The sequence below is a fragment of the Scardinius erythrophthalmus genome (assembly GCF_964197995.2).
Source record: "Scardinius erythrophthalmus genome assembly, chromosome: 24".
In the NCBI taxonomy this organism is placed as follows: domain Eukaryota; kingdom Metazoa; phylum Chordata; class Actinopteri; order Cypriniformes; family Leuciscidae; genus Scardinius; species Scardinius erythrophthalmus.
The window spans coordinates 15,458,820-15,483,694 of record NC_138244.1 but is presented as its reverse complement, the minus strand read 5'-3'; the positions used below and the strand labels follow the sequence as shown (position 1 = coordinate 15,483,694).

Below are 24,875 nucleotides of genomic sequence, written 5' to 3'. Positions count from 1 at the left end.
CGCTTCTATATTTGAAGCACGTCTCGTTTACACCAGGTATGAGTTGAATAAATATGCAAGTTACTGAACACTGCTGATATATAAACAGACAGTGTCTTCATCTTATCCTGAGACCTTCACTGACTATTGATCTGTACAAAAGTCTGGACAAACACATTTCAAACCTGGAAAACCTCAAATGTGCAATTTCATTGCCTTTTATTATTGATTGGTTCATGTAATGCAAGGATTCCCAAACCTTTTTTTTTACAGACACTTTGGAGACCCCTGAGATTTTAAGTTAATTTTTCAATGATTGAACAACACATGTGCTCTGATGTCAGATAATGGTCACATTGACATGCAGGTAAACAAATAAAATATTAATATTTTTAGTTCAATATGTTTAATCATATTTATTTATCTTCTATTTTCAAATGATTTATTCATATTTTTTTTGTGTGATTTAATTAATCATAGCTTTTCATCAACTCACAATTCCTCTGCAGCTCTTTCATTAACCCTAGTTATGTAATTCTTAACTCTTTCCCCGCCATTGACGGAAATTTCCAGATTTCTGTGTTTTATTAGGGGGCTCTATTAGACATCTTCTGAAAAAGACGTGAAGAAGTGGCAGAAACAAGCGATAGCATTATGCAAGCATATGCATATGTAAAATAATGAGATTGATCATCATTTTGACCATTGTTCTGAATCCCATCCAGATATAGCCTTTGACAAAAACACGATTTTTTCAGCTATTTGCTATTTAAAATAAAAGAAAAAATATGAAACTTAACCACATTAAAATGTTAATAAAAACAGAATGCGTTAAATTAGCATGATTTTGTTTTGTTTGTTTAAAAGCAGGGGTCTGTTCTTTCTTTTGATATATTGCACGTTCAGATATTCATACATCAAAATATTCTGGGGGCCATGACACTTTTGTGAAAATGATCAAAAATACTGGCAGTGACTGGCAACTTTTTTTCAAAAACGCTGGCTTTAATGCATTTCAAGTTGTTGATAACAGAAAATGGAAAATATTTTTTATGTAAGTTAAGGGTTAGGCTAATGCCCGACGAGGTGTCCATTGTCAGGTATTAATGGACGACGGCGAGGTGTGCGCGGAGGACGGTTGCCTCCGCCGAAGTCCATTAATACCTGACAATGGACACGTCGAAGGGCATTAACCCGCTTATACCATGGTCACTTGCCAAATAACACATTTTTAAAACATTAGTTTATATTTTAATTAGTTTTACAATCGAAATCTAAAGTTTTTACAAACAATAACTTGATTTCCCTGGTTACGCCTGGCGGTTTATTTATTTACTAGGTGTCTTCTATCACTTTTTAATGGACACCCTGCAGCAAATCAGAATCGAGTATTCACCCAGACCACACAATAATCCCATTCAAATCTAAATGATAAACGAGTTAGGTCAGAAGTAATTAAAAAATAGTCCGAATGAGTAATCTGGATTACATTACTAACTACTATTTGTCATGTAATTTGTCATCCGTAACACAATTTGCAAACAATCTGCCCAGCTGTGTGTGTGTGTGTGTGTGTGAAGATAGATTTTTACATGAAAGCCTACTGTATTTTCAGGAAAAGTGTATATAAATGTCACGTTAGGTCACGTTTCACACATGGTTTTACAGTTATAAAAAAAGTTTTCTTGTGAAATAACCGTATATTGTTCTCCAGACCAGAAGGTGGCACACACAACATTCATAATCTTAAAAACAGTCAATGAAGAATTTAAAAAGAACATTTCTTGGCTGGTTCGGTACAAATGAATCCTAATCTACATAATGTCCGAAAAGCCCCGAAACCTTCCACTCTGGATGGTGAAATCTGACGTTAAATGCAGTAAAGGTAAAGAAGCGGGAAAGAAGAAATCACTTAAAACCTCAAAACGGAGAGCGAAGAAGAGACGGAGGTAGAAACACCTTTAAGAATTATCACTTATTACTAATAATGTCATGTGAACGGACGTTTGATGAAAAATTGTTTTCGCCCAACGATGTCATTCTCAGTGTCGTCACGTACTGGATGAACGAGAGGGAGCTCGTGGAAACAGCGCTCAGCATTTTGAAGGATGATAAGGTAAAAGGATTTTGACTCATAAATGAATTATTTATGGCACATGATACATACCTATTATTATTTCTCTTATGAATCATAGTCATGTGTTAGAGATGAAATGAAGGCCCCGGGGGAGATAATGCTCATTCCAGAGACAGATGAAGACACGTCTGACTCAGATGTACAGGACAGGACATATGTTTCAAACATTGCCGAGCAAGAGACTGTGCCATATGGACACTGCATGGAAGAAAGTTCCAGTACAAAACCAGACTGCCGTTTAAAATCTCCTCCTCCTGCTTCAGGAACTTCAGAGAAGCCTGGCGTGGATGATGAGGCTCTTGAGCTTGTTCGAGAGATTTTTTTCACATAATTCAAGCCTAAAGTCACACAAAAGTTGTTAGCCTACAGATATTTTTACCAAATATTTTAAGAGCTATTTAATCATTTACTCACCCTCATGTCTGGCTTGCTTTCTTATGTGGGACTTAAAAGAAGATCATTCGAAGAATGTCCCGGTTGCTCTTTTCCACGCAGTTACAGCAAACAGGACTGGAGTTTTCAACATTCAAAAAGTGACATAAAAGTAGTTCAAATGAGTCTCATAACCACTTTTATGATCCTTTTTTTGGAGCTTGACAGCTTTTTAACGAATTATGATGAAGTATTGTGTAGAAAACAGTTGAACATTCTTCAAAAGTTCTCTGTTGTGTTGTGTTGTCCTGAACAAAGAAAGTAGTTTGGGTTTGGAATGACATGAAAGTGAGTAAATTACTTTTTATTATTATTATCTCTTTTCACACATTTTTCTTTTGTTTTTATTGCAATCTAGTTATGATTTGTATGGTCTCTCTGTATGTGATCTGCTACAAGGTTGATGCTTGAAGAAAGGTCATTTCTAAACCAGTTTCTCTGGTAATTGTCATTTGCACTTTCTGGGTCCTTTGGGTAAGAAAGCAAATGAGAATGTTTAATTACATGCAAGAATAAATTGTATATTTATTCATTTGAATAAAAACCCAACTAACCTCAGGCTTTAAATCCTTCAAGAGGCGACTAATGTAAGTTTCCGAGGACAAACCATGAAGTCAAGATTTTATTTCGCTGCTCAGGAGACAAGAACAGACGGCGGTGACGCTCAAAAACAGATATCACAGGTGTGCAGGTGCATAAGAAAGTGTTTTTATTTGGACTCTCAGAAGACACGCTGAATAATGGGGAAGGAAACATCACAATCCTGGAGAACGTCATGTTAAAATTCATAAACTAAGCAAAATACACCAACAGGATGTTATACTTGACTGTAATTTGTCTCCAGACTACAAATTATTTTCTGATTTAATCATTACAGTGTGATCTATAATCATGCAAATATAATGTGGGAAATGATTTCAGAAAGAATGTTCAATATGCTTTAAATGAATTATTTCACACTACTTCAATATCAAACACAATCTCTTAAAATGCATATGAATAGAAAATAGTCAATCCTTCCTGAGGTGGAGATCTCGCCTCTGGCTGGGGACAATCATTACAAACATCCCAGCCAGATGCTAATACTGTCGTGAATGGGTCGTGTCTGAAATGTTCCTGATGCTACTTCGGTTCATATTTTAAGATTGTATTAAATGCCACTTCGCCTAATACTAAATCGGCTGATAGTCAGATCTGCACTTTTTAAAAGGAGTATTTCATGCAATTGAAGATAATCAAATTACAATTTAAATGCCTGCATTAAGAAACATTTTAATAAAAATATAAGATGTTTTCATGAGTGCAATAACATTAACAAGCTTTTATGCAAGAATCTTTTTCTAAAACAAACGCACTTTAAAAAAAGCTGTCCACTAATTTAAATTCATTGATTTTTGCACCAATAAAAATTTCCTGGGGAAACTGCTAATTTATGAATTCATACCTGTGCAATGTTTATTGTGTCAGTGCAGTTGGCTCTTTACAGTAACACAAATGACAGTCAACCTCATTATCATGTATTAACTGAATCGTTCTTTAAACGTGGTAAGTAGAAGAGCCCAGCTAGTGTTCGGTGTTCTCAGAAAGTAGTGGCGTCAGGCTGTTCATGTGGCCATCAAAAACACTCATCTAAAACAAAAGACAATAAGAGTCAATTCTCAGTTTCAAAACATTTAAAAAACGATGCATAAAAAACCCCAGCTACTACTTACAGTCTTTGGCTTGTAAACACCTAGTTTAAAACGACAGCAGACCACATCTACGCAGAAGCCAACCAGACCATGTAACATGCCTGCAGAAACAAATCACAATCATGGAATCATTTCAAATTAGATATTTTTGATTAGCAGATGTCTTTCCATTTACCTGTTGTTGAGAAAATGCCTCCTATGATGCCACAGAGGCGCACGAGGAACTGCCACAGGGGCATGTGCTGCTCTGTCACCTTTACCATCAGAGAGCTGATGTCATACTTCATAAAGATCCCAGAAACCCCATGACTCCCCGCTGCGTGGTTTATCACTCGCTCCTAAAGGAAAGAGAGTCCAAATAAGTCCAGTGATCATCATTTGCAATCATGCATACACTATGCACTTTTTAAAATTCAAATTTGCAAAATCGTGTCAGTTTGATTTGCAACTTAAATTAAAACAACAGATGGTTATGAATATATATTTTGAAATTTTGAAGCCGTCTGTACCCGTTCAGTGACTGAATACTGGTGTGTGTCCGCTGACAATTTGTACGTCTGCAGTTTTGTGGGCACAATGGTAATAAAGTACTGGAACATCTGATTATCTAGCAAAAAAGACAAAACAGGGTAATCAGAAATTTAACTTTAAATTGTCAATCTAATAATATAATTTAAAAAAATTCTGACTTTTGGACCCCTATCATTTTTATACTATATATTTTTAAATGATAAATTAATATAAATTATAAATATTATTTATAAAGTCATTCATATACACTGAACAAAATTATAAATGCAACACTTTTGTTTTTGCCCCTATTTTTCATGAGCTGAACTCAAAGACCTTAGACTTTTTCTATGTACACAAAAGGCCTATTTCTCTCAAATACTGTTCACAAATCTGTCTAAATCTGTGTTAGTGAGCACTTCTCCTTTGCCGAGATAATCCATCCACCTCACAGGTGTGGCATATCAGATGCTGATTAGACAGCATGATTATTGCACAGGTGTGCCTTATGCTGGCCACAATAAAAGGCCACGCTGGTGGATGGATTATCTTGGCAAAAGAGAAGTGCTCACTAACACAGATTTAGACAGATTTGTGAACAATATTTGAGAAAAATAGGCCTTTTGTGTACATAGAAAGAGTTCAGCTCATGATTTCTCATAATTTTGTTCAGTGTAAATAATTGTTTATACTGTATTTATGCTAATCCAATAAGTTTATATATATATATATATATATATATATATATATATATATATATATATATATATATATATATATATATATGCTGATAATATTATTTAAAAAGATATAAAGAAAAATGCAAAAATATATATTTAAAATAAAATATTTTTAAAATAAAATAAAATATTTATATATTTAAAATATATATTTTATATATATATATATACACACACATACATACATACATATATGCACACTTTTTTTTCAGTAATTTTTGATAAATGTTAAAATCACTTACGATCTGCAGACACTTTTTCTGTGCCATCTAGTGGATTTAATATGCCAGGTATTTCCTCTCCAAAAGACAGATGGTCTATCCGATGGGAGAAGTTGTATGCTGAAAAATAAAACAGTCCTCCTTATTAGTGAACTGACCTTTTGGACATAAATCTTAAGGTACCTTTTCCTTTTTTAGTGGAACAGAAGTTGCCTTCTAGTCTGGATTTAAAAGCACTGGATATGTTTTGGATAGACTGAGCCATTCAGAAAATGTCTGCAGCACCAAAAGCCACTTCCAGAACATGCATATGAACAAACTAAGTTAAGGTCTGAAGACGCTCTTCAGCTTACTCTCATGGCTGACCAGGGCCGCTAGATGAGCATGACCTCGGGGGTGTGGGATGGCCCTGAAATGAACATGAAATAAGAACCATTATTAGGTGTACATCATCTGACTACATCAACGATCGAATGGACTCTTCAACTGACATGCATTTGAACTAAAAGTAAGTTTGCAGCACTTAAAAACAACTTTTACTGGAGTCAAAATGTGATTGGATGCAAAAAACAGAATGAAACGAAACATACTTGCCAACAGTGATGTGGAAATTTCCTGCTACTTTATTAACATAGAGGTGTCCATGAATCCGGCAGGAATTTAGAGGCTGTGTGGGGTCATCTTCCCTACACGGTCAACAAAAAATTACATACTCCTTAAAGTCACTATGAAATCAAAATGGACAATTCTAATTTTTTATGGAATGCTGCAGTATTTATTATAAATTATTTATCCCTGCACATTTTATTATTCATGTGCCTTTTTTATTTAAAATAACTTCCCCTCATCTCTTCTCTGATGATGCGTTTATGGACGAGAGGGTGGGACAACCTGTCACTCACATAAGATTGACCAATAGCAAACCACAACCATCCAATCAATTCCCGATGGACAAAATCAAGTCCCGCCCCACATTTTTTCTTGTTCGAGAAGCCGACATATAAATGTAACAATAGGAAATCAAAACTTCCGTTTCATGCAGACTTTACGTTTGACATGTGGTGTAATGCGTTCTCGTACAGGTGTCATGTGTTCTGACCTGGGTGGGAGAGCAGTGGGGGCACCTTTCATGACATTCTTGAACAGAACATCCTGGAGTGAATGTTCCTCACGCAGACGGTCCTGAATGAGCAAAAGTGTTCTGAGGGACACAAAAAGGATTTTTCTTATTATAATTACATCTTTATATTGACAAATATATGACATTACAATTGTGTCCTAAGGTCATAGGTCACAGGAACCACTTTGGAGGTTGAAAACGTAATGAAAAGAAATGTACCTGTGCCAGATTCTCTGCTGAGGAGAAAGGTCAAAAACAACCTGCGAAAGAGTCATAAACATGTTACGGCACCGCTATAAAACATACTAGGAAATAAGTAACATTCAGATACTCACGGGTTCATACTGCAGGCCGTCAGATGCCACCATCGTCTCAGCGAGATCCAACACATCTGCACCAACAACTGAAACAAAAAATTCAAAAGATTATTAACAAATTTATGCTGGAAGTCATACAACACATGACTACAGAAAGATTTACTTACATTGGCACCTCATGGCAACTGTGATATCAATATTAATTCGGAGTTTGCTGCAAGATGAAATAAAATGTTAGTGTTTTTAATGCACATCTATATTATGTGCAGATACAAAGTAACAATTTACTGTTATGTTAAAGAGTCACCTAGTAAAATCCTTATCCACTTCATACTCGTACTTCATCCATGTGTCCCGATACACAAAGAACTCAAAGAAGGCCAAGAGTGCCATCGCCGTGAAGGCCAACACTGACACTGAGAAAGAAAAAAACACAATTTAATTTGATTTAAGATGTTTCAATTCAGTATCACAGCAGTAATATTTGAGAACAGTCAGAAAGGAAAAAGCATCTATCTATCTATCTATCTATCTTTCCATCCATCCATCTAATACACCAGGGTTATAATACTTAACAAAAACTAAAACAATAAAAAAACATTTTCTTTACTTGAGATAAACATTAACTAAAGTTAAATAAACTTATTTTATTTCAGCTATTTGACAATGAAGCATTTCTCATTTTCATTTAGTTTAACTTGATGTACTAAAATAAATGAAATTAAAATAAAAAGTAATTAAAACTATATAACTTTTAAAACAAGTTAATAACTCAAGAATATTAATAACTCATTCAAAATATGTATTTTGATTCAAAATAAAAACTAACAGTATTTTAATTGTACTATAATATACTATACTATACTACTACTTATACAAACAAGTAAATAACACTGATACACACACGTGTATTTATGTAGTCTCTTTAAATCAAACATCATTATGACAAATGAAATCTCAGCTCATCTCACCAGTTCCTCCACTGGCTGTCGTCTCCACATAACTCTCAGGAACCTTGGGAAAAGCATCCAACTCCTTCACAAAGTTCAGGGCTTTCTTTTTGTTTAGCCTCCTCATCGTCACAGCAGTTAGATGTAATCTTCCTCATGAATTTAGGCTGCAATTCATCATTTGTACATCAAGAATTGCACATTTATGAGCAGTAACTACAATAACTTTCTATGTTATTAGCATACAATGCTAAATATGCGAAACGTTTCAATACATATAAGATTGTAAACATTTTTTAAAGTGAATTTATTTCAACAATTTGTATGTGAAGGCTCGTTTATCTCAGTTGTTGTCTATGGTTACTGTTAGCCACTGCTAGCCGTGCACTTGTCTGGCTTGCCATTTTTATTAGTTCGTTCTCTACTTACCTTGAAATGCTATTTTAAGTGCCTCATTGTTTTTTTTAAATAAGTTACAGTGTTTAACTAAATAATCCTTTACATTGAGCGTTTAATGAAATAACGGACAGACACGTAGAGGACTCGGAAGAGAGGGACGCTGATGCATAGCGCTGATGTGCTGAAGTCGCGAGCATCCGGTCCGGTGAATTATGGGAAATGTAGTCATTTTTTACTGTAATAAAAAAATACGTGGAAAAGTGGGTGGATTCGGAATAGAATACTATCTTACTACCAGTACTATTTCTATTGTTATGTTTTAGTGAATAGATTTTAGAGAAAAATCCAAGCAATTCTAATTGAGTCTAATTAAAATAAAATCTGACAGTCACAGTTACAAAGCTTTTATTCATGACATGCATTTCTGAGTCAGAAAAAATAATACTAAATAATAACTATTGCAGTTTTGAACATGAAATATTACACAACACCAGGCAAACATGTCTGTATTTAATTGTATCATAATCATCTTTGGAATTGTTTTATTAGTTTGCATTCATTTTCTAGGTTTTTACCAGAGGAGTCATTTAAATATATGTAAAGTTGTAACAGAAAACTGAAAATAACACCAAATAAGTAGCACAATTTTACATAGTAAACATTAAGCTGTAGATTTGCATCATTAAGTGGCTTCTGGATGTAGTAAACACCATATTAGAAATTTAAATGTCAGCTGAATCGGGACCCTCGTCCCGTAACACCGCCGGTTCATGAATGTCAGAGGTTGGTGTGCCAGTGTTCTCTTGAGAGGGGTCTTCAGAGCAGCAGCTAATGGTGGGTGATATCACATCAGGGCTTGTGTCACATGACTCTGTGCTCTGTTCGGACGTTGCAGTGGTAGTGATGGTGGTGGCCACACTGGGAGGGATGGGGTCAAAGTCATCATCATCATCCTCCAGGTTGGAACATTCATTGATGCCTTTTGGAAACAAAGTGGTTTGATTATACAACACCAGCAAAATTGATACATTATTAGAAATGCACTAAATATTTATATTATACACTACCATTCAAATGCTTGGGGTACATAAAAAGATCAGAAATACAGTAAAAACACTAAATAATATTATTACAATTTAAAATAGCTGCTTTCTATTCTATAAATGTAATTTATTCCTGTGATATCAAAGCTGAATTTTTAGCATAATTTCTCTAGAGTTCAGTGTCACATGATCCTTCAGAAATCATTCTAATATGCTGATTTGCTGCTTTTATAATTAATAATTTTATAATTATTATCAATGTTGAAAATAGTTGTGCTATATTTTTGTGGAAACAGTGATACATTTTTATTTTTCTGGAATCTTTGATTAATAGAAAGTCCAAACATCATTTAGTTGAAATAAAGATATTTTGTAATATTATTAATATCTTTACTGTCACTTTTGATCAATTGAGATCGTATTTGCTGAATAAAAGTATTAATTTCTTTTAAAAAATCGTACTAAACCAAACTTTTTAACTTTAATGTACATTGGTGTTTAAAAAAAAAAGATATGTATCAGTAAATATTTGATATTGAATTGTGAATGTATTTTTTTTTGTCATAATTTAGCTGCAGTTAAAGATTAAAGAAATAATGCTAGATTATTGCAAAAAAAAAAATAATAATTATAAGATTTAAGATTGAACGAGTGTTTTTCTAGACATAAAAACGTTGTTTTAACATGGACAAAAATCTATTGACTTAGTTTTTGTGTTTTATTTCGTAATTTACTTTTTGAATATTATACATGTGTCGGTTAAATTCCATAACATAATTATCTAGAAAATAATTATCACCACAGTATTAATCGTAATGTATCACAATATAAAATAATGCACAATAACTTACTGCTAAAGGCCTCTGGATATTGTTTCGCAACCTTGCCTTTTAAAGTCCTGAGGAAACACAAAATCATGTTAGGAAATGGATTGTTACACCATACATTGTAATATTAGTATTAAACATATGTAAAAGAATATATTTAAGACATTGTTTGCACTTTCAACTTGATTGCAATTTGTAATGGATGTAAAGAAATGTGCACATCAGATCAGGCAGTTGTCCAACATTACCCTAATTCACCATATAGTTAGTGGATATAATACCTTATTCGTCTGAAGATGCTGTCCAAGTCTTTCTTCATCTCTATTAATGTACGGGTGTGCATCAGAAAGTGTTCATTCATCTGTTGTAAGCGCACATTGGACAGCCCATTGAAGTTGATCAGCATCTCATTGGTCTTCTCAAAGCGGTCCAGCCTGGAAGACATGCAGCAAAATCAGGTTACAAACCTAGTACAGAATGCTGCCTAGGTAGGTCACTCACTAGATAGGGAAACCCACATGTGTCTCTGAGCTTGAATGATGGCGTTCACATCCTCAGAGTTCACCATGCTGAGCATCCTGTTACAGAATATTCCCGATGCGGTGGGCTCCATGATGACGCTTTTCACAAAACACAAGATATTAGCGTTACTAATTAATCAAATTGGTACAGTACAGTACAATACAACAAGTGCAGTCGCTTACGTGGTAAAATATTCACTATCTGACTCGGTTAGTTTAAAAAAAAAGTCTTCATTTGATGCCAGCTTCGCAGTAGTTTTGACTCAAATGCACACACCCTTTTGGTATATTTGTGAAACGATTAAACAATTTCCCGCAGCGAAAAGCAGGCAGACATTTTTGTTGTGATATATTGTCACATGATCACATGATAGTGAGGTAATGTGGGAGGCGGGATCACGGAGATTTTCTAAGCGTTGATTGGCTCTCCAGAAAGAGCGGCGTGTTTGATTTTTATTAAAACCAGGGTCGCGGGATTTATTTTAAATGGTTGAATAATTTTGTAATTTATTTATTTTATATTATAAAGCGTTTACTTTCGTGATCTTACCTGTCTATAATGACAAATGTATGTATATATTTCAGGTGAAATTATCACAGTTTACAAAGCCACTTTTGTGTAATGTGTGTATACATTTGTAATATAATTAATATTAAATAATTATTATTTATAATTAACATTCAAATACATTTGATTCATGTTTAATATTAAATAATAATTTATAATGGCTATTTCAGGTACAATTATGTCACATGAAGAGGATAATCGTTAAAGCACTTTTGAAATGTAATACCAAACTACACCACAACAAAGACACTGGACTCTGCCTCTGGCCAAGTCCTCCTTCGGTTCACCTTATATGTGTCCACCAGTGGCGATTTCTTTAAGACTGCAAGGGAAGCTCGGCTTCCCCTATAATATCAAAAAATGAATGGTCAAATATGTACTATTGTATTAACATTTTATTGACTAAAATGCGTTAGAAAACGTTCATCTCAAAGACGAGTTCGTTCAGAATCAGTTACAGGTCGGCTGACTCGATTGCCTTCTCATACATTCCCGTAGCGTCACAGTGCATTTCCCTGTTGAAGCCCAGCTTCCATTGACTTCAATGGGGCTGCTTTGAACAGTTTTTTTCAGCGCTTCGAAACTAGACGGTCATTGGATAAATGCTGCGATTATGTCCCGCCCATGGAAGCTCAGCTTCTCTGGGGGTGAACGGGGAGTGGGCTGGCCTGGACTCCGGGCTTCCGCATGATGATTGGAGGGTCTGTCGAAAGGCTGCGTCTCCTTTTGATTGACAGCGATTTCATACAATAAAAAGTCGCTGATGTTGAAGCTGTTCGAGCTCAGTCACATCGCGGATTTTTCAAAGACTGCTGCAACCCAGAGCCATAGAGATAAAGAGTTGCAACACTCTTTGATGTCGCCATGTTTCTCTCTATGGCTCTGCTGCAACCTATTTCTTGATATTTGCTTGTCGAAATTGCTTGCCAATTTTTATAATACATTTAACACAATTATACATTTATACCTTTATTATATTATTACTTATTATATTTTTTATATTATTATTAGTAGTAATAATTCAAAAATAATTATTAAAATAATTAAAAAAATATCTTATTATTAGTAGCATTATTATTATACTATATTATATTATTATTTATACCTTTATTATTACATTCATTTTTCACAGAGCATTTTTTTTAAAAGGAACGTAGAATTTCCGTATAAATAAATGAATAATTTTTATGATGTAGGCCGAAAATGAGCTTCCCCTCTTTGAAAGACCAGAAGCCGCCACTGGTGTCCACAGTCCACACACATATTTTTGTCCAAACAAACTCTGTGCTGTCACCGCTCAGATAGTCCTGAAGGCATCTCAAGTTATTTTGGAGTTTCTGGGAAATGTCACTGTGAATTCTTCAATGTTCTTTGCATGATACGTTTCTACCAGACATATGCTGGTTCCTCTTCTGTCTTTGACCTTAACAGGAAACTCTAGCTTGCGTCAAGAAGAGGGTTTGTGTCAGATTCAAAGGCTTATCTAAAAATATTAGATGTTGGTTATATATATATATTCCATATTTCTTCCCTTAAAATATAAACAAAAGCCCCTGGTGGCGAATATTGCTACTAATGTAATTTAATAGTTAATTAGACTTATAAAATGCTATTATTTAATGATACAATAATATTATATAAATCAAATAATGCAATAATATAATTCAATAATAATTCGGGTTTATAAAACAAGATTATAAATATGAATTAATATTAATAATTGCAGATAATATTGACAGCATGCGACTCAACGTACTTTGGCGGTTGTCCGGTAAGTGGCAGTAAACAGATTCATAACTGATCCTCGATCAGAGTGGATCGTCAAAGAAGAAGCCGTTAGCGCAGTCGAGCTCTTCACAAGAGTTCATCAAAAATCTATCACGATATAACAGTTACCCGTATTATTTAAAGGAGTTGCTCTTGATAACAGGTGATGAAGTCATTTTACTAGTTTTATAAAACCGACGACGAAAAAAGTAGCTTATAAAGCCGTTGCGTCCTGTACATCTAGCTGGCTAACATTAGCATCTTCTCATCTAACGTTCGATACTTGATTTATCCATCCATATTATTGTATTTCCACATTCCCCGTTTTTAAGAATTATGTTTTAATAAATAAACAAAAACTCGTAAAGAATAGCAAACGTCTTTTTAATCTAATTTCAGCTGGTCGGAATGGCATCAGACTGGATTGGCAGTCTTGTTTCAGTCCACTGTGGAGCAACACTAGGAGTGTATCAAGGAGAAGTATCTTCAGTTGATCAGACCAGCCAGACCATCTCTCTCAGACATCCCTTCCACAATGGAGTCAAGTGCACTGTTCCTGAGGTCACTTTCAGGTAAATAATAAAACCTATGCTATGCCTTGTATGACATTGTAGTGTCTGTTTTTGATCCTTTATGAAGTTCAAAGATGTTTGTAAGGTAGGCAGCCTTGTCTCAGTGGACACATTCTACATTTCTGTAGGATTATCCATATATGTACTTTAAATTCCAGTTCTTAATACAGCTTTTAATACTTGATCATCAGAATTTGAATACCAAACACAAGTAGTTACTGTATTAAACGAATACTCCTTTCTAATCCGCAGTGCCATGGACATTAAAGATCTCAAAATCCTTGAGATCCGTAAGAGCTCCACTGAAGTCCTGAAGCAGAATGGTCCAGACTCCAATTCCACATTGACGCCGCACGGCGGACGCAAGGACAAGGCTCTAGTCAACAGCGTTCCGGTGACGGTACCTAATAAAACTGAACCCAAATTGCAGGAAGGAGGGGTGTCTCCGGTGCCACACTACTCCAAGAGTTACGGTGAACGTCACATGGACATGGCTGGCCAAAGTAAAGGCTTTAGACGAAGACACAACTCCTGTGAGTCTTTGGCACGTTAGTGTTTTCTCCCAAAAAAAGGTTTAAGCCAATTGTTTGGATCTTTTACTGTAGTGTGTCAGTAGAAAATAATATTTTACATGTCCAAACATTCCTTTTGCCATTAATTGTAATAATACAGTGAGATACAGTGCTCCACACGGAGATCTGTTCTCACCATCATCAAGTCTCTCTGTGATTACATGAAGAAACGAAAAAAAAAAAAAAAAAAAAAAAAAAAAATATATATATATATATATATATATATATATACATACATACATATTTATACAGTATATACACACACATATTGGTAAATATGTGCATATATATATATGTGTGTGTGTGTATTAAATAACCGTATTGCTAACATTTTAATAATGTATTGATATTATTGTTATCACAAAATAAAGTTATGGTGAATAAAATAACACAATAACAAAACAGGGCTTTATTGTAATATTTCATTGTAAAATATTTAGTAAAAATATTAAGAAAAATATAATATTTAATTTAAAATACAATATTTACATTTACGACTTTAAAATGACAATACTAATTATATATATATATATATATATATATATATATATATATGTATGAAGAGTTCAGATGCAAAAGCCTCTAAGTGCCATTTGAAATTTTCTTCTTGAATGATCATTTTTATCAAGCTCGTATATTTAAGTTCAGTAATTTCACTTAAATGACGATTAATAGGTCATTTTCATTGCTATTTAAGTGAAATTACTGAACTTAAATATATGAGCTTGATAAAAATGATCATTCAAGAAGAAAACTCTTCATACATATATATATATATGAAAATCTTTAACTTCTTTGTTTCTAGGGTCATCTAGTTGCAAAGGTCCAAATCAGGCCACACCGAAAAAGAATGGCCTGAAGAACGGAAGTCATATGAAAAACAAAGACGATGAATGTTTTGGAGACGGTATAGATGATGTTCTCGATGAGGACTTTGATTTTGAGGGGAACCTGGCGCTGTTCGACAAGGCTGCTGTGTTCTCGCAGATCGATTCGTCAGAACGGCGAGGCAATGGTGCGAGATCTCGAGGGACACCTGGAGAGCAAACACCATCACGATACCGGCATGACGAGAACATCCTGGAGGCCAAACCTGTCGTCTACAGACAGATCACAGTTCCACAGAATGGAACGAAAGAGTATAGCACTGGTATGAATCTGACCTCATTAACTATTAAATAACTTTGTTTACTTTATCTTAATTCATGCTATTTCTCTCAGACTCAGGGCTGGTGGTACCCAGCATCTCTTTTGAGCTGCACAAGCGTTTGTTAGCTGCAGCAGAAAGTCACGGTCTCTCTCTGGAGCGCAGGCTTGAGATGACGGGCGTATGTGCGAGTCAAATGGCCCTCACGTTACTTGGCGGCCCAAACAGGTTTGTGGGGCTTAAACAGGAGTTGCATTGTCAGAAATATCTTCAGAGAGTCTGGTTATCATTGGTCTGGTTCTTCTCCTAGACTTACTCCAAAGAATGTGCATCAACGGCCCACAGTAGCCCTGCTGTGTGGACCACATGTCCAAGGCGCTCAGGGCATCAGCTGTGGCCGTCACTTGGCCAACCATGAAGTGGAGGTCATCCTTTTCCTGCCAAATTTTGTCAAGATGTTGGAGGCCATCACCAGTGAGCTTGCACTTTTTGTGAAGACGGGAGGCAAACTGGTTTCTAATGTGAAAGGTGTGGCACTGTTGTATCTACATTTAATAATCATGCACGGTATAACATATAGGTGTATATTAGGGATGTCAATTTACATACATTCCCCTAATCAATCGTTGTTTAAATTAATGATCAATTAATCGTTAATCTTAACCTCTTAAATCTGAAGCGGGGGGGGGGGCTATACTAACATCATGTTACATAAACACTTGCTTAACAGTGGTTTTACAGTAAATATAGGGAATATTACCACCACTTATACGCAACACGGGAATGAACCTCATTGGTTCTTGAGGAAGCTCAAACGTGCTGCGTAACATGAGAATGAACCTCATTGGTTCTTGAGGAAGCTCAAACGTGCTGCGTAACACGAGAATGAACCTCATTGGTTCTTGCTGAAGCTCAAACGTGCTGCGTAACACGAGAATGAACCTCATTGGTTCTTGAGGAAGCTCAAACGTGCTGCGTAACACGAGAATGAACCTCATTGGTTCTTGATGAAGCTCAAACGTGCTGCGTAACACGAGAATGAACCTCATTGGTTCTTGAGGAAGCTCAAACGTGCTGCGTAACACGAGAATGAACCTCATTGGTTCTTGAGGAAGCTCAAACGTGCTGCGTAACACGAGAATGAACCTCATTGGTTCTTGAGGAAGCTCAAACGTGCTGCGTAACACGAGAATGAACCTCATTGGTTCTTGATAAAGATCTAACGTGCTGCGTAACACGAGAATGAACCTCATTGGTTCTTGAGGAAGCTCAAACGTGCTGCGTAACACGAGAATGAACCTCATTGGCTCTTGCTGAAGCTCAAACGTGCTGCGTAACACGAGAATGAACCTCATTGGTTCTTGAGGAAGCTCAAACGTGCTGCGTAACACGAGAATGAACCTCATTGGTTCTTGAGGAAGCTCAAACGTGCTGCGTAACACGAGAATGAACCTCATTGGTTCTTGAGGAAGCTCAAACGTCCTGCGTAACATGAGAATGAACCTCATTGGTTCTTGCTGAAGCTCAAACGCGCTGTGTAACAGGAGAATGAACCTCATTGGTTCTTGAGGAAGCTCAAACGTGCTGCGTAACATGAGAATGAACCTCATTGGTTCTTGCTGAAGCTCAAACGTGCTGCGTAACGAGAATGAACCTCATTGGTTCTTGAGGAAGCTCAAACATCCTGCGTAACACGAGAATGAACCTCATTGGTTCTTGAGGAAGCTCAAACGTGCTGCGTAACATGAGAATGAACCTCATTGGTTCTTGAGGAAGCTCAAACGTGCTGCGTAACACGAGAATGAACCTCATTGGTTCTTGAGGAAGCTCAAACGTGCTGCGTAACACGAGAATGAACCTCATTGGTTCTTGAGGAAGCTCAAACGTGCTGCGTAACAGAAGAATGAACCTCATTGGTTCTTGAGGAAGCTCAAACACGCTGCGTAACAGGAGAATGAACCTCATTGGTTCTTGCTGAAGCTCAAACGTGCTGCGTAACAGGAGAATGAACCTCATTGGTTCTTGAGGAAGCTCAAACGTGCTGCGTAACAGGAGAATGAACCTCATTGGTTCTTGCTGAAGCTCAAACGCGCTGCGTAACAGAAGAATGAACCTCATTGGTTCTTGAGGAAGCTCAAACACGCTGCGTAACAGGAGAATGAACCTCACTGGTTCTTGAGGAAGCTCAAACGTGCTGCGTAACAGGAGAATGAACCTCACTGGTTCTTGAGGAAGCTCAAACGTGCTGCGTAACAGGAGAATGAACCTCATTGGTTCTTGAGGAAGCTCAAACGTGCTGCGTAACATGAGAATGAACCTCATTGGTTCTTGAGGAAGCTCAAACGTGCTGCGTAACAGGAGAATGAACCTCATTGGTTCTTGCTGAAGCTCAAACGTGCTGCGTAACAGGAGAATGAACCTCATTGGTTCTTGAGGAAGCTCAAACGTGCTGCGTAACATGAGAATGAACCTCATTGGTTCTTGAGGAAGCTCAAACACGCTGCGTAACAGGAGAATGAACCTCATTGGTTCTTGAGGAAGCTCAAACGTGCTGCGTAACATGAGAATGAACCTCATTGGTTCTTGCTGAAGCTCAAACGTGCTGCGTAACACGAGAATGAACCTCATCGGTTCTTGAGGAAGCTCAAACGTGCTGCGTAACCCGAGAATGCACCTCACTGGTTCTTGAGGAAGCTCAAACGTGCTGCGTAACATGAGAATGAACCTCATTGGTTCTTGAGGAAGCTCAAACGTGCTGCGTAACAGGAGAATGAACCTCATTGGTTCTTAAGGAAGCTCAAACGTGCTGCGTAACAGGAGAATGAACCTCATTGGTTCTTGCTGAAGCTCAAACGTGCTGCGTAACAGGAGAATGAACCTCATTGGTTCTTGAGGAAGCTCAAACGTGCTGCGTAACAGGAGAATGAACCTCATTGGTTCTTGCTGAAGCTCAAACGTGCTGCGTAACAGGAGAATGAACCTCATTGGTTCTTGAGGAAGCTCAAACGTGCTGCGTAACAGGAGAATGAACCTCATTGGTTCTTGAGGAAGCTCAAACGTGCTGCGTAACAGGAGAATGAACCTCATTGGTTCTTGATGAAGCTCAAACGTGCAGCGTAACATGAGAATGAACCTCATTGGTTCTTGCTGAAGCTCAAACATTCTGCGTAACATGAGAATGAACCTCATTGGTTCTTGCTGAAGCTCAAACGTGCTGCGTAACATGAGAATTAACCTCATTGGTTCTTGAGGAAGCTCAAACGTGCTGCGTAACAGGAGAATGAACCTCATTGGTTCTTGCTGAAGCTCAAACGTGCTGCGTAACACGAGAATGAACCTCATTGGTTCTTGAGGAAGCTCAAACGTGCTGCGTAACAGGAGAATGAACCTCATTGGTTCTTGAGGAAGCTCAAACGTTGCTGCGTAACACGAGAATGAACCTCATTGGTTCTTGAGGAAGCTCAAACGTGCTGCGTAACACGAGAATGAACCTCATTGGTTCTTGAGGAAGCTCAAACGTGCTGCGTAACAGGAGAATGAACCTCATTGGTTCTTGAGGAAGCTCAAACGTGCTGCGTAACAGGAGAATGAACCTCATTGGTTCTTGAGGAAGCTCAAACGTGCTGCGTAACACGAGAATGAACCTCATTGGTTCTTGAGGAAGCTCAAACGTGCTGCGTAACAGGAGAATGAACCTCATTGGTTCTTGCTGAAGCTCAAACGTGCTGCGTAACACGAGAATGAACCTCATTGGTTCTTGAGGAAGCTCAAACGTGCTGCGTAACACGAGAATGAACCTCATTGGTTCTTGAGGAAGCTCAAACGTGCTGCGTAACACGAGAATGAACCTCATTGGTTCTTGAGGAAGCTCAAACGTGCTGCGTAACAGGAGAATGAACCTCATTGGTTCTTGAGGAAGCTCAAACGTGCTGCGTAACAGGAGAATGAACCTCATTGGTTCTTGAGGAAGCTCAAACGTGCTGCGTAACACGAGAATGAACCTCATTGGTTCTTGAGGAAGCTCAAACGTGCTGCGTAACAGGAGAATGAACCTCATTGGTTCTTGCTGAAGCTCAAACGTGCTGCGTAACACGAGAATGAACCTCATTGGTTCTTGAGGAAGCTCAAACGTGCTGCGTAACAGGAGAATGAACCTCATTGGTTCTTGCTGAAGCTCAAACGTGCTGCGTAACAGGAGAATGAACCTCATTGGTTCTTGAGGAAGCTCAAACGTGCTGCGTAACAGGAGAATGAACCTCATTGGTTCTTGAGGAAGCTCAAACGTGCTGCGTAACACGAGAATGAACCTCATTGGTTCTTGAGGAAGCTCAAACGTGCTGCGTAACAGGAGAATGAACCTCATTGGTTCTTGCTGAAGCTCAAACGTGCTGCGTAACACGAGAATGAACCTCATTGGTTCTTGAGGAAGCTCAAACGTGCTGCGTAACAGGAGAATGAACCTCATTGGTTCTTGCTGAAGCTCAAACGTGCTGCGTAACACGAGAATGAACCTCATTGGTTCTTGAGGAAGCTCAAACGTGCTGCGTAACACGAGAATGAACCTCATTGGTTCTTGAGGAAGCTCAAACGTGCTGCGTAACACGAGAATGAACCTCATTGGTTCTTGAGGAAGCTCAAACGTGCTGCGTAACACGAGAATGAACCTCATTGGTTCTTGCTGAAGCTCAAACGTGCTGCGTAACAGGAGAATGAACCTCATTGGTTCTTGAGGAAGCTCAAACGTGCTGCGTAACACGAGAATGAACCTCATTGGTTCTTGAGGAAGCTCAAACGCGCTGCGTAACAGAAGAATGAACCTCATTGGTTCTTGAGGAAGCTCAAACGTGCTGCGTAACAGGAGAATGAACCTCATTGGTTCTTGAGGAAGCTCAAACACGCTGCGTAACAGGAGAATGAACCTCATTGGTTCTTGAGGAAGCTCAAACACGCTGCGTAACAGGAGAATGAACCTCATTGGTTCTTGAGGAAGCTCAAACGTGCTGCGTAACACGAGAATGAACCTCATTGGTTCTTGAGGAAGCTCAAACGTGCTGCGTAACACAAGAATGAACCTCATTGGTTCTTGATGAAGCTCAAACGTGCTGCGTAACACGAAAATGAACCTCATTGGTTCTTGCTGAAGCTCAAACGTGCTGTGTAACACGAGAATGAACCTTATTTATTCTCGCACGTCAAGCGAACATGCTTGAGCTTCCGTTTACCACAACTGTCTGAGTTGATGAATGTTTACATGTGAATAAAAGCCTAAATCCAATCTTAATTCAATTCAAACATAGTGAGTGTGTCAAGCTCACATCCCTTTCTCACAGACTTTGCAGGAAAGTTTGTATTTCGGTCGGATGTGTCAAAGCAAGTAAAATGATGTGCCTATTACTAATGTTATTTGGCTGTAAAGAGAGAGCACACTTCCGTTGCATGCGCTTGATTGCTGATCTCTAACTCGCCACGTGTCAGTTGGATTAAAACTAAATCGTATATGTAGCCTAAGTAAAAACATGAACTGTATATGTTTTATAACCATATATGTATAATATGTGGTTCCCTAAACAGGAAAACATCTGCACTGGAGCGGCTCAAAATGTGTGCTGTATGATATACGATCGAATAATAGAATGAACTGTGAACAGAACGGTAACAGCAGCTCGTACAATACATTTTAACAGGCATAATTAAGCATAAAAATCACTAAAGGAAACATCTATTTGCTAAACTAATAAAGCCAACTAATATGATTGATTATGGTTTCTCCAATATTTAAAAAAAATTATATTTCAATTATTTATTCTGGAAAAAGTGGTATCGGTGCATCCATACATAATAGTATAGAATTTAAATATTGTCTATTTAATGGTTATCAGCCATACAATGGAAATAATAAACAGCTTAATGTATTAATTAATATTTATCAATTAATATTCGGCATCCCTAATCAAATTAAAGAATATGAACAACATTAAAGAGCAGCATTGGGCTTTATCAACTAAATCAGAGACCCAAAACCCTCCCCTCATTCATACCAGATCTGAGCATTTGTGATTGGATCACCAGGTTTTTTTTAAACTCAAAGATCTGTTTCCATCAACACACATTTGGTGCATGAAACCTTTATCACGGTTTCTGTATCTCACATACGTTCCTAACACACCCACCTGAATGCTTTGTTTAGATGGGCTTGGAGGTCTTGGAAACTTCCACACAGAATTGCAAAAACACGTTTACTTTGCATCCACCCACCCTCCTTACATAATATACCAGAAAACCTATGAAAGTCAATGAAGATGTTATTTAGAAATGACTTTGTGCTACATTAGTAACCTTTGGTCTAATCATCCACTCATTTAAAACAAATGTCATTTCGCCCTCAGACTTGCCTGAGACGCCAGTTGACCTGGTCATAAACTGCCTGGACTCTCACGAAAACGGATTCTTGAGGGACCAGCCCTGGTACAAGGCCGCCGCCGACTGGGCCAACCAGAACAGAGCCCCCGTCCTGAGCATCGACCCTCCAGTAAGTGGACAGGCGCACGCCGTAGAAGCCAAATGGTCACTTTCTCTGGGCCTCCCACTGCCTCTGTCCGAGGGCGCCGGCCGAGTCTACCTATGTGACATTGGCATTCCCCGACAGGTATTCCAAGAAGTGGGGATCAAATACCACTCCCCCTTTGGATGTAAATTCGTCATCCCGCTGCACTCCGAATAAGCCATTGACCTTCACGGTCAAGGCTCACTGAACCTGCCTTAAAGATTTTAAGAATGAACAGATGTCGGTTTGAATGTTGCAGCAGAACTGGAACTTCTCAGTCTCTTATTTTTTTTCTCAAATTCTTCTCTACTTCTGTGATGATTCCCATCAAAGGGAAGTGGTGGAAAACGATACCAGCTCTTATGACAAACCTGATATGCCAGAAGTGGAACCAATATCAGTCTACTCACCGTCTGCTTCATATTCTTACAAAAATCTTCCACACGGCCGCTTTAATATGCAAGGCTGATCTTTTTAGATGAAACAACTTTCATAACCCATTAAAAAATGATGCAGATATTCCACAAAAACATCAAAACTGGCTCAAACTTAATGCAACTTAATTGGTCTTATGGCATGTTTGAATCTTATTTTGTTACTTTCAGCATCTCAAATAGAAGAATTTGCTTTTAGTTTACAGTCGGATGTGCTGATTTCGACCGACTTTCATATTTTTTCATAGAAAAATGTGCATTAGATGAGGGTTTTGCCTTTTTTCTCCCTTTTTTTTCTTTTTGTGCCAGATTGATGAAAGTCAATGTTAAGGCACTGAGATTGAGGCAGTTTATTGCTTGCAAAAATCTCGTTTCAAAGCGTTATTTGCTTTGTTGACCAAGCCCAGTGTGCTGTAAATATGTCAGATTGACTGGGTTCTTATCAGTGATAAAATGTTGCACACTTGAATGGTAAGGTAAGTGTACTAAAAAAACTGTTTGTCAAATTTGGTTGACTTTGGACCATTACTGACTGTTTAAGCAGTCATTGGCCAATACCACCAATTTTCTTATGCTTATATTCATTGCTGTGCTTTACCTCATTTCCTTTTTGTTTCCGTTCTTAGTGCTAAAAAAAAGCAGCTCATTAGATCCTGTTTTAAAAGGGTTTCAGATGGAGTCGGTATTGCTTGTTTGGTTATATCAAACAAGGGTGTTTTATTAAGAGAGATGCTCCATGTGTTGCAATAAACCTGCTTGCTGAAATCGATTTGTGATTCTATTATAGGTTATATTGTTGTGCGCACAAACCCATTACAGAGCAGAAAGTCAGTGTGTGCTGCTCACTCAGTACTTTTAGGTAATGAATGATGAGTTTTTCAAAAGCACTGATTAAGACAAAGAGAATTTTGTTTGTACCTGCAGATTACCATATGCCTTCTAAGTTAAAATAAGAGGCACTTACTATTCAGGATCCATATGCAACAATAATGAACTTAAAATTGTTTCACAGGTGACGCCAGTAATAACATACTGCTTTCATAAGACTTTATTTTTTACTGTTTTTTTTTTTTTGTTTTTTTTAAGCTTTATTGTCTTCTAAATTTGAATATTTTGTTTCTTCCTTCTCCCACATTTAATTTAGAGGATTTTTTTCTTCTGCTGTATGACTTTTATCTTTGTTTTCTGTTCATAAGCCACATTCATGGTTGAGGCATAATGGTCATTGTTCCTTTTTCTTTTTCTTTTCTTTTCTTTTTTTGTGGTGAAGCTATGTACAATCTAGGGGTGAAATCTCTAAAGTTGACCACCCCAGATGTCTAATTTTCTTGTCATAAGTGTTTAGATAAACTAGAAACCATCAGACCTTACTCATCAGCTATTCTCAGTCCTGAGAAAAAAAATTAAATGTGAATTTTGGCGTTCCTATTAGCTTTTTCTGTTGATGTTTGTGTCTGTAAGGTCATTGGTGCGGCCTCTGATGGCTGTTGGAGAGCCAATCGGCTCATTGAATTAGCTTTTGAGCTTAAAAGCGAAGACTGAAAGAAAAAAGGCAATTGTTGAAAGCGTTAATAAGTTAATGATGCTAAAGAGATTGCATTGCCAATGTTTTGAGAACACAGGAAAGTAAAGGTAAATCTTATAGTGGATGAATGCAGAAAGGAGAACATATATCTAATTATACAGCGGTTACTGCGCAAATCCAGGACAAAAAGCTTAAAAATGGTGGTAAAAATCACTTGCTGGTCTTTATGACTCGTTACTTGAGCTTAAAAAGTATTACTGCTGTACAAATGTTTTTGTTTTTTTATTCAATTGAATATCTGATGCCTTAGATGTAAGTTAAAATGCAGTTTGATATAAATCATTCCTCTGTAGGAGTTTGCTTCTAAAAACTATGACCAAATTCTGTTGAGCAATTTAAAAGATTTTTGAAAACGTTTTGTTATCTGGTGATGCTCATTTGTGTGGCTCCCCCACATTTGTCACAATGACATAATTGAATACGTTTCTGAAGGTTCTGAGAGGTTTTGTTCAGTATCAAAAGTTGAAAGCTACTTTCCATTCTTTTTTCCATTCTTATGCCTTTTTCTTTACAAAAGCATGAGATCAAGGTTGTTAGCATTGCGTAATTTTATCATTTATCTCTGCACCTGTTGTATAAGGCAACACAATTCGGTAAACTGGTTTAGACAACAACATCATTACCATTAATTGTGAATTGGTGACATATCTGTTCAGCATAATTCTGATATCACTGGAAACCTTACATGCTTAATACTGTCAACTTTTGAAGTGTAAGGACTGAATAAATAAAGAGAATGGAAAAAAAAACGCTTTATGGCTCTCGTATTATTTGCAATTGTTTTAATCTCTTTCCACCT

At 37.2% G+C, this 24,875-nt stretch overlaps 4 protein-coding genes across 4 annotated transcripts; 2 read left to right on the top strand and 2 right to left on the bottom strand.

The window, feature by feature from the left end:
- The first annotated feature begins 1,700 nt into the window (after positions 1 to 1,700).
- On the top strand, positions 1,701 to 3,488 carry LOC308684817 (uncharacterized protein). Its single transcript, XM_081356131.1, has 3 exons — positions 1,701 to 1,928; positions 2,026 to 2,095; positions 2,175 to 3,488. The coding sequence occupies exons 1-3, from the start codon at positions 1,801 to 1,803 to the stop codon at positions 2,445 to 2,447; spliced, it is 471 nt and encodes a 156-aa protein (XP_081212257.1). The 5' UTR covers positions 1,701 to 1,800; the 3' UTR covers positions 2,448 to 3,488.
- ergic2 (ERGIC and golgi 2) lies at positions 3,235 to 8,703 on the bottom strand. The gene is made up of 14 exons (XM_081356130.1): positions 8,527 to 8,703; positions 8,119 to 8,264; positions 7,455 to 7,563; positions 7,315 to 7,361; positions 7,166 to 7,233; positions 7,050 to 7,090; positions 6,810 to 6,911; positions 6,301 to 6,396; positions 6,064 to 6,119; positions 5,732 to 5,830; positions 4,749 to 4,846; positions 4,415 to 4,577; positions 4,261 to 4,340; positions 3,235 to 4,177 (listed from the first exon to the last, which is right to left on the bottom strand). Exons 2-14 carry the CDS (start codon positions 8,222 to 8,224, stop codon positions 4,112 to 4,114), a joined length of 1,131 nt encoding a protein of 376 aa, XP_081212256.1. The 5' UTR covers positions 8,225 to 8,264; positions 8,527 to 8,703; the 3' UTR covers positions 3,235 to 4,111.
- Positions 8,704 to 8,730: 27 nt separating this feature from the next.
- On the bottom strand, positions 8,731 to 11,316 carry kxd1 (KxDL motif containing 1). Its single transcript, XM_081356917.1, has 5 exons — positions 11,071 to 11,316; positions 10,885 to 10,986; positions 10,648 to 10,800; positions 10,391 to 10,437; positions 8,731 to 9,475 (listed from the first exon to the last, which is right to left on the bottom strand). Exons 2-5 carry the CDS (start codon positions 10,977 to 10,979, stop codon positions 9,219 to 9,221), a joined length of 552 nt encoding a protein of 183 aa, XP_081213043.1. The 5' UTR covers positions 10,980 to 10,986; positions 11,071 to 11,316; the 3' UTR covers positions 8,731 to 9,218.
- A 1,916-nt stretch (positions 11,317 to 13,232) lies between these two features.
- Positions 13,233 to 24,816, top strand: edc3 (enhancer of mRNA decapping 3 homolog). The gene is made up of 7 exons (XM_081355757.1): positions 13,233 to 13,385; positions 13,622 to 13,794; positions 14,047 to 14,327; positions 15,172 to 15,516; positions 15,588 to 15,741; positions 15,824 to 16,041; positions 21,900 to 24,816. Exons 2-7 carry the CDS (start codon positions 13,631 to 13,633, stop codon positions 22,232 to 22,234), a joined length of 1,497 nt encoding a protein of 498 aa, XP_081211883.1. The 5' UTR covers positions 13,233 to 13,385; positions 13,622 to 13,630; the 3' UTR covers positions 22,235 to 24,816.
- The last annotated feature ends 59 nt before the right edge of the window (positions 24,817 to 24,875 follow it).

What these genes read in the sequence shown, in the direction of transcription:
- ergic2 (XM_081356130.1), bottom strand. Translation starts at nt 8,224, where the DNA reads ATGAGGAGGCTAAACAAAAAGAAAGCCCTGAACTTTGTGAAGGAGTTG. An exon ending in AGTTGCCATGAGGTGCCAAT is followed by an intron (nt 7,234 to 7,314) that starts GTAAGTAAATCT and finishes TTTTTGTTTCAG; the next exon opens with TTGTTGGTGCAGATGTGTTG. An exon ending in GGCCCTGGTCAGCCATGAGA is followed by an intron (nt 5,831 to 6,063) that starts GTAAGCTGAAGA and finishes TTTATTTTTCAG; the next exon opens with CATACAACTTCTCCCATCGG.
- kxd1 (XM_081356917.1), bottom strand. Translation starts at nt 10,979, where the DNA reads ATGGAGCCCACCGCATCGGGAATATTCTGTAACAGGATGCTCAGCATG. An exon ending in AGCATCTTCAGACGAATAAG is followed by an intron (nt 10,438 to 10,647) that starts GTATTATATCCA and finishes GTGTTTCCTCAG; the next exon opens with GACTTTAAAAGGCAAGGTTG. An exon ending in ATATCCAGAGGCCTTTAGCA is followed by an intron (nt 9,476 to 10,390) that starts GTAAGTTATTGT and finishes TGTTTCCAAAAG; the next exon opens with GCATCAATGAATGTTCCAAC.
- LOC308684817 (XM_081356131.1), top strand. Translation starts at nt 1,801, where the DNA reads ATGTCCGAAAAGCCCCGAAACCTTCCACTCTGGATGGTGAAATCTGAC. An exon ending in AGAGCGAAGAAGAGACGGAG is followed by an intron (nt 1,929 to 2,025) that starts GTAGAAACACCT and finishes TGTCATTCTCAG; the next exon opens with TGTCGTCACGTACTGGATGA. An exon ending in GCATTTTGAAGGATGATAAG is followed by an intron (nt 2,096 to 2,174) that starts GTAAAAGGATTT and finishes TATGAATCATAG; the next exon opens with TCATGTGTTAGAGATGAAAT.
- edc3 (XM_081355757.1), top strand. Translation starts at nt 13,631, where the DNA reads ATGGCATCAGACTGGATTGGCAGTCTTGTTTCAGTCCACTGTGGAGCA. An exon ending in GTTCCTGAGGTCACTTTCAG is followed by an intron (nt 13,795 to 14,046) that starts GTAAATAATAAA and finishes TCTAATCCGCAG; the next exon opens with TGCCATGGACATTAAAGATC. An exon ending in TAGACGAAGACACAACTCCT is followed by an intron (nt 14,328 to 15,171) that starts GTGAGTCTTTGG and finishes CTTTGTTTCTAG; the next exon opens with GGTCATCTAGTTGCAAAGGT.